General features: G+C 43.0%; 2 protein-coding genes across 2 annotated transcripts in view; one reads left to right on the forward strand and one right to left on the reverse strand.

Annotated features, from left to right (window-relative positions):
* LOC115758318 (cyclic nucleotide-gated cation channel beta-1-like) overlaps window positions 1-12332 on the reverse strand; it is a 35684-nt gene extending 23352 nt beyond the window's left edge. The window contains exons 1-3 of the mRNA XM_030698885.1: window positions 12062-12332; window positions 11348-11711; window positions 10239-11287 (exon numbers count right to left, since the gene is read on the reverse strand). Coding sequence (XP_030554745.1) covers window positions 10239-11287; window positions 11348-11711; window positions 12062-12332 — 1684 coding nt within the window. The remainder of the gene's footprint in view (window positions 1-10238; window positions 11288-11347; window positions 11712-12061) is intronic.
* Window positions 7443-8096, forward strand: LOC115758316 (calmodulin-like). Its single transcript, XM_030698882.1, has one exon. The coding sequence runs from the start codon at window positions 7560-7562 to the stop codon at window positions 8037-8039; it is 480 nt and encodes a 159-aa protein (XP_030554742.1). The 5' UTR covers window positions 7443-7559; the 3' UTR covers window positions 8040-8096.
* Window positions 12333-14739: the final 2407 nt, after the last annotated feature.

A 14739-nucleotide genomic window follows, 5' to 3' on the forward strand; every position in this document is an offset into this window, starting at 1 on the left:
GAATCTAGGGGTAAGATTTGGACATGAATTTCGACCAAAAAATCGGTGTCGAGATTTGAATGCAAGATTAATCTAGAGGGAAAACCATGAAGAAAACGCCAAACTTAGTGAAAATCGGATGAGATTTGACCGAGTTATGGGGGTGGTAATTTTTGACCCATGTCCATATACGAATCTAGGGGTAAGATTTGGACATGAATTTCGACCAAAAAATCGGTGTCGAAATTTGAATGCAAGATTAATCTAGAGGGAAAACCATGAAGAAAAAGCCAAACTTCTTGAAAATCGGATAAGATTTGGCCGAGATATGGGGGTGGTAAATGTTGACCCATGGGTATATACGAATCTTGGGGTAAGATTTGGACATGAATTTCGACCAAAAAATCGGTGTCGAGATTTGAATGCAAGATTAATCTAGAGGGAAAACCATGAAGAAAACGCCAAACTTCGTGAAAATCGGATGAGATTTGACCGAGTTATAGGGGTAGTAATTTTTGACCCATGTCTATATACGAATCTTGGGGTAAGATTTGGACATGAATTTCGACCAAAAAATCGGTGTCGAGATTTGAATGCAAGATTAATCTAGAGGGAAACCCATGAAGAAAAAGCCACACCTCGTGAAAATCGGATGAGATTTGACCGAGTTATGGGGGTGGTAATTTTTGACCTATGTCTATATACGAATCTTGGGGTAAGATTTGGACATGAATTTCGAACAAAAAATCGGTGTAGAGATTTGAATGCAAGATTAATCTAGAGGGAAAACCATGAAGAAAACGCCAAACTTCGTGAAAATCGGATGAGATTTGACCGAGTTATGGGGGTGGTAATTTTTGACCCATGTCTATATACGAATCTTGGGGTAAGATTTGGACATGAATTTCGACCAAAAAATCGGTGTCGAGACTTGAATGCAAGATTAATCTAGAGGGAAAACCATGAAGAAAAAGCCACACCTCGTAAAAATCGGATGGAATGGATTATTTACATTACATTTTAGTCAATAGACATTGTTTAAGCGTACATCAAATAAAAGGTTCGACTTACTTTGTTCGCTTCTTTGTCTCTATCTCTTTCAATATTGTAGCCCATGGCTTGCACGGAATTCATAGCATACTTTTGGGCTTACCCGTTTGCTGTTTGAAATACTTTGCATGGTTTGCCCCAAAGCGTGTTACATTGTGGGTTTTTATTATTTTATTGTTGTTGTCGTTGTTGTTGTTGTTGCTGTGTAAGAAATATTGCGTAACTGATGCTGGCAGCAGTATCGGGTATCGGGTATCGAGGTATCGATTATCATACGTTTACTTCTTTTGCCTGCAAACAATTTTGCCTCATTGGCAACGAAACGCATCCAAGGATTATTGCATGGCAACGCAGCGTCTTGGCACACAACACATAACCATTACATACAACGGATATGCTTGCTGATAGCAAAAACACACACTCAAGTACACACAAGCACACGCACACACACACACACGTGGCAGGGCGACAGTATGCAAAATTACAGCGATTTTTATTGCGGTTCTGCTTGACTGCATGACACTGCCAGCATTCCGGCAATGAAGCCTGAGACGTGAGGGGCGACTGGGACTCTGAATGGCGGACAGAATTGGAGGCGGGGTGGGATGGTTACGGATTCGAGTACTGGTTGTGCATGTCACGTTACGCTTTGTGGATTCTTTTTTAACAATTGAAAATCAATCTAAATATTAATTGCATATTCCATAGCAGCATTTTATTTGCATGTGTGTATATGCGAGAATGCGGTTGTGTGTATGTTTAGAAAATGGAAATTGCCAAAAATATATATTTATATATAGATATTTCGAGCGTTGCGTCGCCTGGTCTCGGCTCAATAACTGTGGTTAGTTGTACACTTTGTTTATGTAGCAATTATTTGAGATTTAATTCCTGCTCTCTGTGGTTGTTGGTTGTGGCGCACAGTTTATCCTTAGCCCCATTGCATTGCGTTCTGCTTTCAACGCATTTTTCCATCCCGCTGCATTTTGCCGACACAAAATTTAATTTGCCATTTTGCCCTGAAGTAAGCACAGCTGGGGCGTGGCCATGCAGGGTTTGTGGTTGAGCTGTCGGTTGGGGTTGGGGTTGGGGCAGGGCTTGCTGGGTAAACTGCATTTGGCTTCGCATCTTGCCGCACATTTTCTTCAGATTTTCCGTTATTTTTCTTCGTTTTTCATATTTATTTTTCATTTTATGCTCTGCTTGGCCACAGTTGCCTCTGGCGCATTTTGATCCGCTGCTGCTGGTGCTGTTGTTGTTGTTTTTGTTGTTATTCTTGTTGTTACAGCAGTTTGTGGGCCACACTTTGCGGCGCCTGCCACCTTAAGCACTAATCTGCAACCATAATTGCATTTAGATATTGCACACGGCCGCTTTGTCCAGATCAAGAGCTCAAGTGGCAGCAAATCTGACCTCTGAGCCGACAGCTAGCGCGTCTGACAGTCTGGCAATCAAGACAATTGTCGCTGGGTTTGGGATTAAGTGCGTATTGCAAAAAAAAAAAATATATGAAAATAGAAATGAAAAAAATAAAAAAACTTGGCATCATGTGTGAGTTTTTGCCTTTTGTGGCGCAACAATATAAAAATCTGGGGTGCAAAAGTTCAAGCCATTGTCTGGCAAACAAGCTGCAGCAAGTTTTTCAGTTGAGGCCAGCAGGATGCAGCAGAGAGCGGGTGGCACCACGAGTTTATACAAACAGTAAATATGCGTGACAAAAACTTGCTCTTCCTGCCTTTTCATAAGCCCAAGACAAAAAGCACACGAAGAGCACACAGCAAGGGGATGTTCGGTTCGGGGTGCTGGCCAAGCTGAATGCATATACGTTGTGGGTAACTGGCCAAGTGAAAATTTCAAACTAACTAGAAACCACTTAAGAGCGACGCTGATGTGCATGTGCATGCAGTTGCTAGGACAAAGAACCAGTCCAGCAATGGGCAGGCTATGAAAAAATGAAAAAGCTAAAAGTTCTCTGCGGAACTGCATTGAAAAGAAGTACAAAAAATAGAAAACAGCTTAATATTGAGCTGATATGTTGTGGGACTGAAAACTAGCTGGAAAGTAGCATAGAAACGATTGAAAAGTGGTTTTCGGCTTACAATGCAGCAATTATTCTAGGTTAAATGCAAGATGATAGGTATTTGCCGTTCAAAACGAAAAATTGCCCATTCATAACTCTTAAAGTCTTTTGTTAGATAGGCTTAAAATTGTATTCCATGTATTCCATGCCAGGCTACAAGCTGCATTCGAGCCCTGGATTTTCATTTTTTTTTTTTTTTAAGAAGGATTGGAGCTAAAATTATATCTCTTGTCTTGAATGAAGCCGAGCCGAAGCCCGAACCAATCCAGAATTTAAGCACAATAGAAATCTATTGAGGGACCACATTTGGTAGGACAACAATGATGGTCGATTTTTTGTATATTTGCTGGCAATATTTTCAGTAGAACGAGCAATTATAAATTAAAGCGTAAATTATGGATTAAGCCAAAACCTTGGTTCAAGGATGTGGATAACCACCTTAACGAAAACAACTGGTTCGATTAGACAATTGATCTTGGGCTTAAAAGTCTTGCTTTAGAAGTCATGATTTTTTCTATTAACAAAACCAGTAAGAGAAACCGGGGTATGTTTTAAAAGCTGATATAATTAAATATTGGCCACGCTTTTGTAAGCACTCGCAGCTTCCGCTGCAAAGACTGATGGTTGGGTTTTCTTTTGCGCTTGCCTGAGTTTTCCAGAAAAACCAATTTGTATCATTAATTATGCATATGCGGTTACTGCTGAACACACGCGCTCTGGATGAGGTGCCGGGTGGCGTTGAATGTTGTATGTTGTACTTTGGGTGCTCGATGCTCGATGTTGGATGCTCTCGTAGATTTGTTCGGGCGGCAAACAAATATAAATGCGCTCCGTTAGCCAGCGTTGCAATAACAATAACAATAACAATAACACTTACAATAACACTAACAATAACAATGCGCATGTTAGCTGCAGCTGCAGCTGCAGCAGCGTGGCAGCACTAGCAATATCCTTGGCAAATTCGCTTTTCAAGGATAATGGAATATTTTGCCCTTTAAGGGCAGCTACATGCCATACAATGCCAGCAGCATCAGCTACAAAAAAAAGCCATGTTCTAAAAATACGACGGTAAGTTGGCGTACATGCAGCTTAATGGGCAAAAGCGGCCAACAGCGGCGACTGCGTCTACAATATTGATTGGAATACACACACAAACACGCAAACAGACACGCACACACAGTCGCACATAGGAGCGCACTCACGGTTACGGTTACAGCTGTAGGGCATAAGCAGCAGCAGCAGCAGCAGCAGCAAATATAAACACACACAAATACACATGCACAGAGCGAGAAAGACTCACACATACACACACACACAAACGCACATTACTGTTGCTCTTATTGTTGTTGTTGAAGCTGTGGCAAGCGAAAGCAAACAGCAAAACGAACAACAACAACAACAGCAGCACAAACACACACACTCACACACACGCTACCCAACACTGGCAAGTCGGCCAAGCTAAAGTGGATAATGGACGCTGCCTCTGCTGCTGCTGCCGCTGCTGCTCGCCTTGACTGAAGACTGAAGCAAAGCCAATGGCAAAAGGCAAAAGAGCGCACCGACTGCGAATTTGTGCGTCCCTCTCTCAAGCCAATGCTCGCTCAGCCGTTCGCAACTCGTGCGTACGTCGCTCAATTCTATTTTTAGACACGCGCTCATTGTGCGAGAGCAAAAGCAACAGCAACAATTGCTGCAAGTAAAAGAAAAACAAAAAAAAAAAAAAAGTAATAAAAACACACACACAAACATACATAGCTAGCCAGTGCGCGAGTGAGACGAAGCACTGAAACGGGTTCAAGTCAAAATGGCTGCAAATCTCGCACGTAAAGTACTACAAGTCTCAAAGTACTGAGCCAGTGCCCAGCTAGTGTATATATCCGTGTGAGCCTGTGTGTGCGTCTGTGTGTGTGAGTAAATTGAGCGCATAAATTGTTTTAATTGCAGTAAACAACTGCAGCAAAAGGCGTTGCAAATGACCAGCTGAAGCAGCAACAGCCGCAGCCGCAGCCGCAGCCACAGCCACAGCCGCAATTTTAGCAGCAGAGCGAATAACTTACACATACACACAGACACAGGCACAGCACACACCCACACGAACACCAAACACAGATAAGTTGTGTGCACAACATCAATCAAAAGCGTTGACAGCGCTGCTGACGCATAATTTGCATAAAAAACTATTTACAATAATAATTACATAAGAGCAGGCAGCAGGCAGCCGCCAGCTAGCAACAAATTAACATAATTTTGAATGGCATATTTGAAAAGCGTTTTTGGATTTATGCGAAACCCAAAAACAGCAATAACAACAGCAACAGAATTCGCACAGCGTTTAAAGTTTGCGTCTGTTTGGCGTTAACAAGCCGCAGCTATGGCGCTTAACTAAGCGTAAATGTAACTTGCGGCGTGCGAGTGTGCTGGTGTATGTGGCAACAACATTGTTGCTAAAATGATTTTGAAAAACCATCAATAACTCAAATATAATGACAGTTTTCCACTTGTTGTTGCCAGTCAGCCAGGCAAGCAGGCAGGCAACCAGCCAGCCATTCAGCCAACCGGGCCCTAAGTGGGGCTAAATGGATGAATAACTTAAACCAGCTGCTTGTATACGTACCAATGTGTTTGTGTGTATGTGTGTGCGCGTGTAAGTTGCCTCAGTGCCTGATGTGATGTTATGTAATGTAATAACGTCAATCAAATTTGAAAAAAGGCAGGCCAACTATTTGAAAATCAATTTTCATGCGCTCAACCCAACACAACGAACTGAACGAGTAAGAAACCCATGATGAGTACGTAACAGAGAAAATGCGAAGATGCTGAGATGCGGAGATGTTGCGATGCGGAGATGCGAAGCGGGGTGCCTGTTACTAAGTAAATATATAAGTTTTTAAGTTGTTGGCCAGAGGGAGTTTGCTTAATGTAGCAGAAGGCCATCACTAAAGTGTTGCGCCCTAAGCCATGACTAGCGGTATTTGTAATATTTGCTTGCAAAGTGCGTGCAAAAAAAATATAGAAGAAAGAGAAAGTAGAATAGGGTAGCAATGGCAACAAAACTGAATGAGTTTGTAAATGCCAAAAGGTTGAGATATCACAGATCGGCGGGATCATGTCAAGCTACAGGGTTAATAATTATTAATGATAATTATTGCTGCATCAGCTGCAAGCGGGATTATAAAAAAAATGAGAATAATAATAAAAAGAGAAGAAAATGCTCATTAAAAGGATAATGTAAATTTTCTTAAGAAATGCAAGTACTTTCGAAAACTTTAAGATTAATGGCAGCCTAGTAAGACAGCCTTTAATGCTATGACACTCATAAATCGAGCGGAAGTTATTAAAACAGCTTGCACTGAAAGTTAATTGAAAGAAGAAGTGGACCACAAACAACTTTTTCAAGTTTAAGTTAAAGCTTCAACGCGACTTAAAGCTCTTTTCTTAAAGGGTTATGCGTTAGGAGTTTAAGTAGAGTGTTGAAAAACGACAGAAAATGAAAGCAAGAAAGTAAATGAGAATTTTGAAATATATATTTCTAGTGTTTATAGTGTTGCATAACGTATGCAAATCTTAGCTATGAGTTGCATTTTATCCTATGAGCAAAATCTCATGACAAGAATTTTAAATAAAAGAATCCCCATAGAAACTTTCAAAGTTGACAAGGTCCTTTGCACAAATTTCGAAAACTTGTAATGTTGAATAACACATGGAAATCTGCAACAACGCTGAGAATTTAAAATGCAGTGCACTTGTTAGATGTCAAACGCGCTCCGTGTTTTCTTTTTACTTAACCTTTTCCTGTTGACACCATTTTATTCGCTGCTTTTACATGTGGTCCACGAGGCGCATGAGTTATATTCGACAATATATTACACATACGCTTTGTGGCCGCACTTAAAGAGCATTTGAGCGTCACCAAACGCTGCATTTGATTTCAGTCATGTTTTTTTATTGCGATTTTGCTTGCTCACAACCAACCTTCCAGTCAGCCCGCCCCCGCACCGCGAAGCGCTCCGCATCAGCAAGCAGCAGGCATCAGGCAGCAGGCATCGGGCATCAGGCATCGAGCATCGTTTGCTTCTTGTGGTCTCGCGCACTCGAAGCGGCAAGCGCTGAATTGACAAATTGATGGATGGTCCTCGTTGCATGTCCATGGTTATATGATGTATTATTATTGTGGTGGAGGCAAAAGTTGCGACGGCTTTGGGGCAAAAACTACGTGAAAAGTTGCCGATTCAGCGATGCGCAACGGTCACCTAAGTGTTTTATTAGCCCTTGAGTTTAAGTTGCGGCTCTGAGTTGGTTGTCAGTTCGTTTCTCGTTATTTGTTTTTATTTGTTGGTTTACTGTTAGAGAATCAGTTATTTACTTTTTATATTGTTATTTATTTTTGTTTTCGTACAAAGTTTTGAATAAAATTCGCGAATATCCCTGGCCAATCTGTTTAGCTCGCACAATGCCACAGTATATGGGCCAGGAGCTGCATATAGAGCTGAAAAGGATCTTCGACAAATATGATGAGGATCGGAATGGGTCCATTGAGGCCCGTGATCTGAACCTCATCATGCGTGACGTGGGCTTCGAGCCAACCGAAGCGGACCTGAACGAATTCATCGACGCGGCGGACGTCGGTGAACTGCGCTGCTTAGATTTTAAGGAGTTCCTCCAAGTGATGGCGCCCAAGCTGCGCGAAGTCGAGAGCGATGAGAATCTGCGTAAAGCCTTTGAAGTGTTCGATCGCCAGGGTGACGGGTATTTTAACGCTCTCGATGTGCGCACCGTGATGGCCACCGTGGGTGAGGTGATTAGCGAGGCGGACAGCAGCTTAATAATTAACGAAATGGACACCCACAACGAACATCGTGTGGGATTAAGAGCATTTCTCGACTATATGCATGCGGGCGGACCCAGCGAAATGGCGTCACGGTATTCATAAAAAAAAGGCATACACAATTTCCACTGGTGCAATAAAAATTGAGATTTGCTGCATGCAAATATGAGAAAAAGTTTCGAGTGCATAAAACCAGAAATTAATGCAGCAGCACGTTTCGTCCATTAAGCCGCTGAGCTTTGCTTGCTGACTTTTTGCCTCACTCCCCGCTCCGTTAGACTCAAGCCCTCAATCACTTGCGACTCTCTTGTGTGCATGCAACATTCGCACACACAACACACACGCACACACACATGCACACATGCACATGAAAAAGTGTTGTGTAAACATGTTGATGCTGCATCTGGCAGTTACTCTCTGTAGAGGTGCAAACTGTTGCCACGCCCATCAATGAGCAGAGGAATTGCTTTGTTTGCCCCAAGCTACGGCTCCAGCTGCCGGCCAATGTCCACTGCTAAGTTTAGCATCCGTTGTCCCTTGGGCATTCGCCATTGTGGCCCATTGCCGTTGAGTGGCCTTAATATTTTCAGCTGACGTTCGCCTAATGAGAGTCCGTTCTCGGACAGCCCCGGTTTTGCCATTTTCTTGAATTGCTTGCCAGGCATTTGACTTGGGCGGTCTTTTGAAATTAAAACGACAAGACGCCATCCGACTGCAATGGCGACACTTGCATTTTGTCCAGTTATTTATGGAGCAAATAAACGAGTTCATTTAGCTAATGGCCGCATGGCCTACTGGGCTCACAAGAGGCTGCCTGGCAGTGCAAAATGCTCGAGGAGCGTTTGCTCAAGCAGCACGAGTAGAGAGTCTTGTCAGGCACAAAAGGAGCAACGTCTCTTAAGCCAGCCAGGATTTGTATATATTGTATACAATTGCCCGTATACACACACACACACACACACATACAACATTTTCCTCAATTTAAGCAGCTAAAATGGCAAAGCCAAAAAGTTTTGCATACTTTTGAGAGCTTTGCTCATTGTTCTGTTTTGTCAAATGTCTCTACCCCCAGGTATCATTCGTGTATCCCATCCGTTTGTCCGTCGCTCCATCCGTCTGTCCGTTTGGTGTCTCCAGCTTTCTCATCTTGTTGCTATGTTAGCTGCGGATTATTGTTCCCATATGTATGCGTATCTAACCTAGCTCTGAGCAACAGTTTAATCAGACAGCTCGTAAATATTGAAGCCAAACAAAGAAACAACAACAATTTATATGTTCCAGCTTAAAATTGTCTTGATAAGGATTTGCAAAAATAAGAAGAAGAAGGAAAAGCAAAAAAGAAAAACCAACAACGGATAATGATTACATTTCAACATTGTATGCTGTGATTTATGGTACTCTCCTGAGCCTAATAATTATATGTTGGCCTTAATTCGCTTGGGCCCAAAAACGTGTTGCCCTTGTACTCTTTTTAAAGATCAGTTTTACCGTATCAGGCAGCATTTCGAGTGGAAACTGTTTGTCCTTGTTATACCATTCCAAAGTACACAAGCCCCTTTTTTGTTGTGTCGAAAATCCTTCGAGCTTTTACCTCCGCCGCTTTAGGACCGTTTCTGCTTTTGACTTGTTCGTCATCTATCCGTTTGATTTTTAATGCAACTCATACTTATACACGCACTCATATATTGCCAAACAACTAAAACAATTCTCTGCAAAGGCGTTTTATATTAACAATCGATGTATACATGCTTATATAGTGATAAAATGTTGACAGCGCATAATCGTAATATATGCATATTCTATGTAATATTTCTTTAGCTGAATTCCCTCTCGCTTCTTAGCTTAACCGTTTCAAACTAAAATGCATTGTTCAATTATGCCAATTGTCTTCATCTTTTATGTCTTCAAGCTATACTTCTATCTATTCATTAACTATTTGTGCTTCACCGTAAAATGCATATAACCGGTTCATAACTGATTCGACTGCCGCATTTTCGACATCTTTTATGTTTTCCAACTATACGCGTATCTACCCATTTAAAGTGTTTAAAGTGTTTCGAATTAAAACGTATGTAACCGGTTCCCAACCGGTTCGATTTTGTTATACTAATTCAATTTATTTCATCTCTTATGTCTAGCTACACCTTTACCTATCAATCATAACCGTTTTGTTTCTAAACCGATTAAATCATAATCCAGCGAGAGTTCTTCAATTTCAATCAGCTGTTTTTGGAACAAACCCGTTTCACTTCATAACCGATTCACCGGCCAACAATTAGAACTTATTTGTGATAATGCACTCACCTTGAAACTCCTTGCGCGCCGCACTCACCGACGTCACAATGTTCGCCACATGTCCGAGCACCGTGGCAAAGAGCATCAGACCGAATAGCAATTGCAATATCACAAACACGTACTCGCCCTTGGAGCGGGGCTTGGGCAGGTCCCCGATGGTGGTTAATGCCAAAGTGCACCAGTAATAGCTCTGCAGATACTGTTTAACTACGTCCGCCGACTCGGAGTCGTGATAGACCCAATTCCGTGAGCCGAAGCCGTTGTTCTTGTGAATAATGTGGTAGAGACAGCCGTTCCAATGGAATATCACAAGCAGATAGTGTATAAGGGCCGTGGAGCGAAACAGATTCGGATAGTTGGTGTGCCGCTCGGTGCGGTCCATGAAGGCCCAAAACCGGTAGATCTTGACCAGCCGAAAGCTGCGCAGTATCGAATTGAAGCCAATCGACAAGTAGAGAAAGTCCAGCGGCAGCAGGCAGAGGCAGTCGATATAGAAGATCGTCGAGTTCATGTAGTGTGTGCGCAGTTTGATTGCGTCCGTTTGCAGCACCCCATCCTCCAGATATCCAGTGCGAAAGTGAAAGAATATGTCAATCAGATATAGAAAATCGGACAGGTAATCCAAGCAGAACCACACGGCGATCGTGCGCCGATTGATCTCCTGGAAGGCGAAGCGGTAGATTATCACCCAGAAATTGTACAAAAAGGCCATGGAAACCACCATGGACCAATAGTAGCAGAGCCGCCCCGCCGGATCGAATACAAAATGCAGCTTGCGGGCGGCCGTGGCGGCGCGTATACGCTGCGAGGCAGTGCGATGCGGTTTCTGATGCTGTGTTGAATGTCCGCTGACACCCCCACTTCCAGGACCGCCGCCGCCATGCAGTTGATGGTGCGGATGGCCGCCATGGGGCGGACCAGGGCCGCCATGTGCGGACTGACCATGCGCATGCGGGTGGTGCGACACCGTGGAGGCAGAGTGCTGCAACTGGTATGGGTGGTGCGTGGCTTGTCCGGCATTGTGGTGCGACTGCTGCTGCGAACGCGAACGCGGGTAGCTGTCGTTGAAAACGAAGTTGAATCAGATTATAGAATAGATTATAAAAGTGGGTACTCACCGATCGGTGCCGTTGCAATAGTTGCCGCCATATTGTGTATGCCCCATGAGCACACTGGTAGCACCACCACCACCTCCACTTAGCGTGTTATCCTGCGAGCCGCGGCCTGTGGATCGATTCCAGGTGCCCAGCAGTGGCTGATCGCCGCCGGTCGTTTTCAGACGGCCGCGCGATTTGTTGTTGTTGGGGCGTTGCTTGTTGTGCAATAAATCCATTTCGGAGGCAGTGCTTACGGTGGCCATATGCGAGTTCGATGCTCTGGAGGCGCATGGTGTGGCCAAGCTGTCATGCGACGTGAAGAAACCTTGTTGCGAGACGCTCTGGCCGAATTTCGGCTGGGACATGCCAAACTTGGGGCCTAGATCTGAAGAAGAGACGAGAAATTCGAGTTGAACGGGTTGCTAATTGATGAAATTATGGGGCACAGTGTATACAAAGCGCACAGCAGGAGTACACACACACACACACACACACACACACACACACACACACACACACACAGACACACTGCAGTCTTACCGAGAAAGCTCTGTCGATCGATTGAGAAGCGACGCAGGCTACCCAAATCAATAAACTGCTCATCAGCTGGCATTGTTGGTGTTATTGAGAGTTCGGTTGTATGAAAGGCACCAGCACCACCACCGCCTACACCACCACCACCACCACCGCCACTGGCAGCACCGCTGCCAACACCACCACCACCACCACCCCCACAACCAGCAGCAGCAGAAGCTGCTGTCGCAGCACCGCCCACTGTCAGATTGGTGCACGTGGTGGCTCCACCGGCGCTGCCACTCATGCCAGCGCCCAAATATGCCGCATTGCTGCCATAGAAGCTGCCATCGAGCTCGGCCATTTGCTGCTCGTAAGCGGTCAGTGGATTTATCGACCTCGAGCTGTGATCCCGGTACAGAGGACGCGGCGATGGCATTAACGATGGATACGGTGGATTTAGCATGCCGTTCAGGGATAGCCGTGGCTGCATTATTTCAGGAAAGCTAGCGCGTGGCGCGAATCTTTGACTGGTTTTAGTTGTTGTTGTTGCTGCTGTTGTTGTTGTATTTCTTTTGTTGTTTTGATATTTTGCTATTGTTGTTGTTATTTTAGTTGCTGTCGTTTTGGTCTGTCTGCTGTCAAGTGTTGCAGTTGTTGCATTCAGCACATTTGGCTGCCATCGTTCATCATCGTCAGCATCATCGTTGACGTCACAGCCAGCATTGGCGTCGGCGGCGGCGTCGACGTCCGCGTTGACGTCTGCGTCACCACCATCAATGGCCGCTGTGCGGCACAAGCGGCCACTGGGCGTGGCCTTCTTAAGCTCGGCTGCAGCCATCCAAGCAATTCAGTTGAAATCATTTGCAATTGTTGTTGATAGATTTTTGCATTAATTATATAATTTGTTGCATTTATGTCCGAGTTTTTGTTTATTTGTTGTTTTATTTATTTTTGAAAAACAAGAGAAATGTGAGCAGATAGTAAGATTATATGCATATTAACCATATTAAACGTTTGTGTGTACTTGGAAAGGAAGCTGCTATATACAGAGTGAAATATAAAGAAAAAGAGGGTGGGGCAGCTAAAGTGACGGACAGTGGTGATGTAGTGGTTGGTGGTTTTTTTTTTTGTGGCTACAGGTGTCTGGTGTCAACAACTGCAATTAACAACAACATTTAACAACAATTAACAGCAACAACAAGATTCGAACAACTTATATTTATTTATAGTGTATAAATTAAATACTGGATAAAGCTTAAGCTAATTGTTATTTTCCATTGACATAAGGTTGAGGGGGCAAAGGGTAGCAAAATGGTCAAGAAGCAGAGCAAATGGTAAAAAAAATAAACAACTAAAATATAATATATAAAACATGCTGAGAATTTCACTTTCGTAACGATTCAAAATTCAGTTTAGAAATTTCATTTGAAATGCACTTAACGTTTTGTATCTAAAGTTCTAAAAGAAAGTAAGCTAATGCTTAAGCTGTAAGGCTCTAAAATGTTTTTTTAACATAGACAAATTTTTTATATTAAAGACTACAGTCTTATTATTAATTTGATTTTTTCTTCAATATTTTGTAAGGACTTCAATTGTGCTCTATATTTAAAAATTGTAAATATATAACTATGTATATGTAAATATATCTATACAAATAACAAAACTTCCACAAAAAAGTAAAATACTAGTGTCTTTAATATATTGAAGTTTTCTAATTAACAAGCTCCAATTTTATTTATTTATTCTTCCAAACCAAACAAAAACTGTTGTTAAGTTATTTTGTATGGCAAGAGAATATTCTGTTTCATTTATAACACACCTGAACACCTCCATCTAAGAAACAAAAATATTTGCATCTGTCCGTAGCATACTTTTAGGCGCAAGCCAATATGTACCATATGTGAACTTTGCCTTATTTTATTTAGAATATCCCGAAAAGTATGCTACAAAAAGTAGATATATTATTCTGAATTCGAGTTCCAAGTTGCCATTTGTTTTAAATTTGACTTTCCTTGCACTCTTACGACTAAAGTGGAAAAAACCTTTGAAAAAGTTCTCATGGCTTATTTAAGCAATATTCATTGAACATCTGGCACGTGTGGACAATGGGCAGGTATGTAGATAATCGACAGAGTTTTTTCTCTTTTGTTTTCCTTGACTTTTGTTTTTGGGCTGTGGGTCTCTTATGAGCGCTTGGCAGCATGCAAAGAGTTTGCTCACTTGAACAAATGTGCTAATAAAGTTAGATTTAATTACGTGCGCCTTTATGGAGCATGTAGAAGAAAATGAGACATCCAAACACATGAAGGGATGCGTGTATGCACACACATACACACACACACATACGCGCGAGCGGGTGGTTCATTAGTTTTAAGCAGCTGCTGGCAACTGGCTTACTTGGCAATTCACGCACACACACACACACACACATAAACACAAAGAACAGCACTAGTGGCACTTGACTGCCATGGCCAAGAAGCTTGCTTGAAGCTGCGTGCGGCGCCAATATATTTCTATTACTCGAATGCTGCCAATTGTCTGTCTGGCCTGTTGCTGCTGCCACAGTTGCTACGGCCACTGTGGCTGCCGTTGCTTTGTCAACTTTCAGCAGTTGTTTTTTTCTTACCGCTGTTCTTGTTGTTGTTGTTGCTGTTTTACCTGTCTCCAGCTGTGCTGCCAATTGATTATCAGGCCAACCGCTTTTAATTATTGCGCTGCGCTGTCTTGAAGCGCCTTTAATTCAATTAGAGCACCAAAAGCAATGCATCAGCCCTGGGCTGAGGACCGACTAAGCTCCTGCTGCCCCTCAAAGGTCACCCGCCCTGTCCCTGTTGCCGTACAATGCAAAATTGTTTAATTAATTTGAGCGGCAAACGCGGCGTATGAGCGACATGTAT

This window comes from Drosophila novamexicana, unplaced genomic scaffold, assembly GCF_003285875.2.
Source record: "Drosophila novamexicana strain 15010-1031.04,08,12 unplaced genomic scaffold, DnovRS2.1 tig00000152-arrow-arrow-pilon, whole genome shotgun sequence".
Classification (NCBI taxonomy): Eukaryota; Metazoa; Arthropoda; class Insecta; order Diptera; family Drosophilidae; genus Drosophila; species Drosophila novamexicana.

Bases quoted from the DNA above. Each gene is read 5' to 3' on its own strand.
- LOC115758316 (XM_030698882.1), top strand. From the start codon at position 7,560: ATGCCACAGTATATGGGCCAGGAGCTGCATATAGAGCTGAAAAGGATC.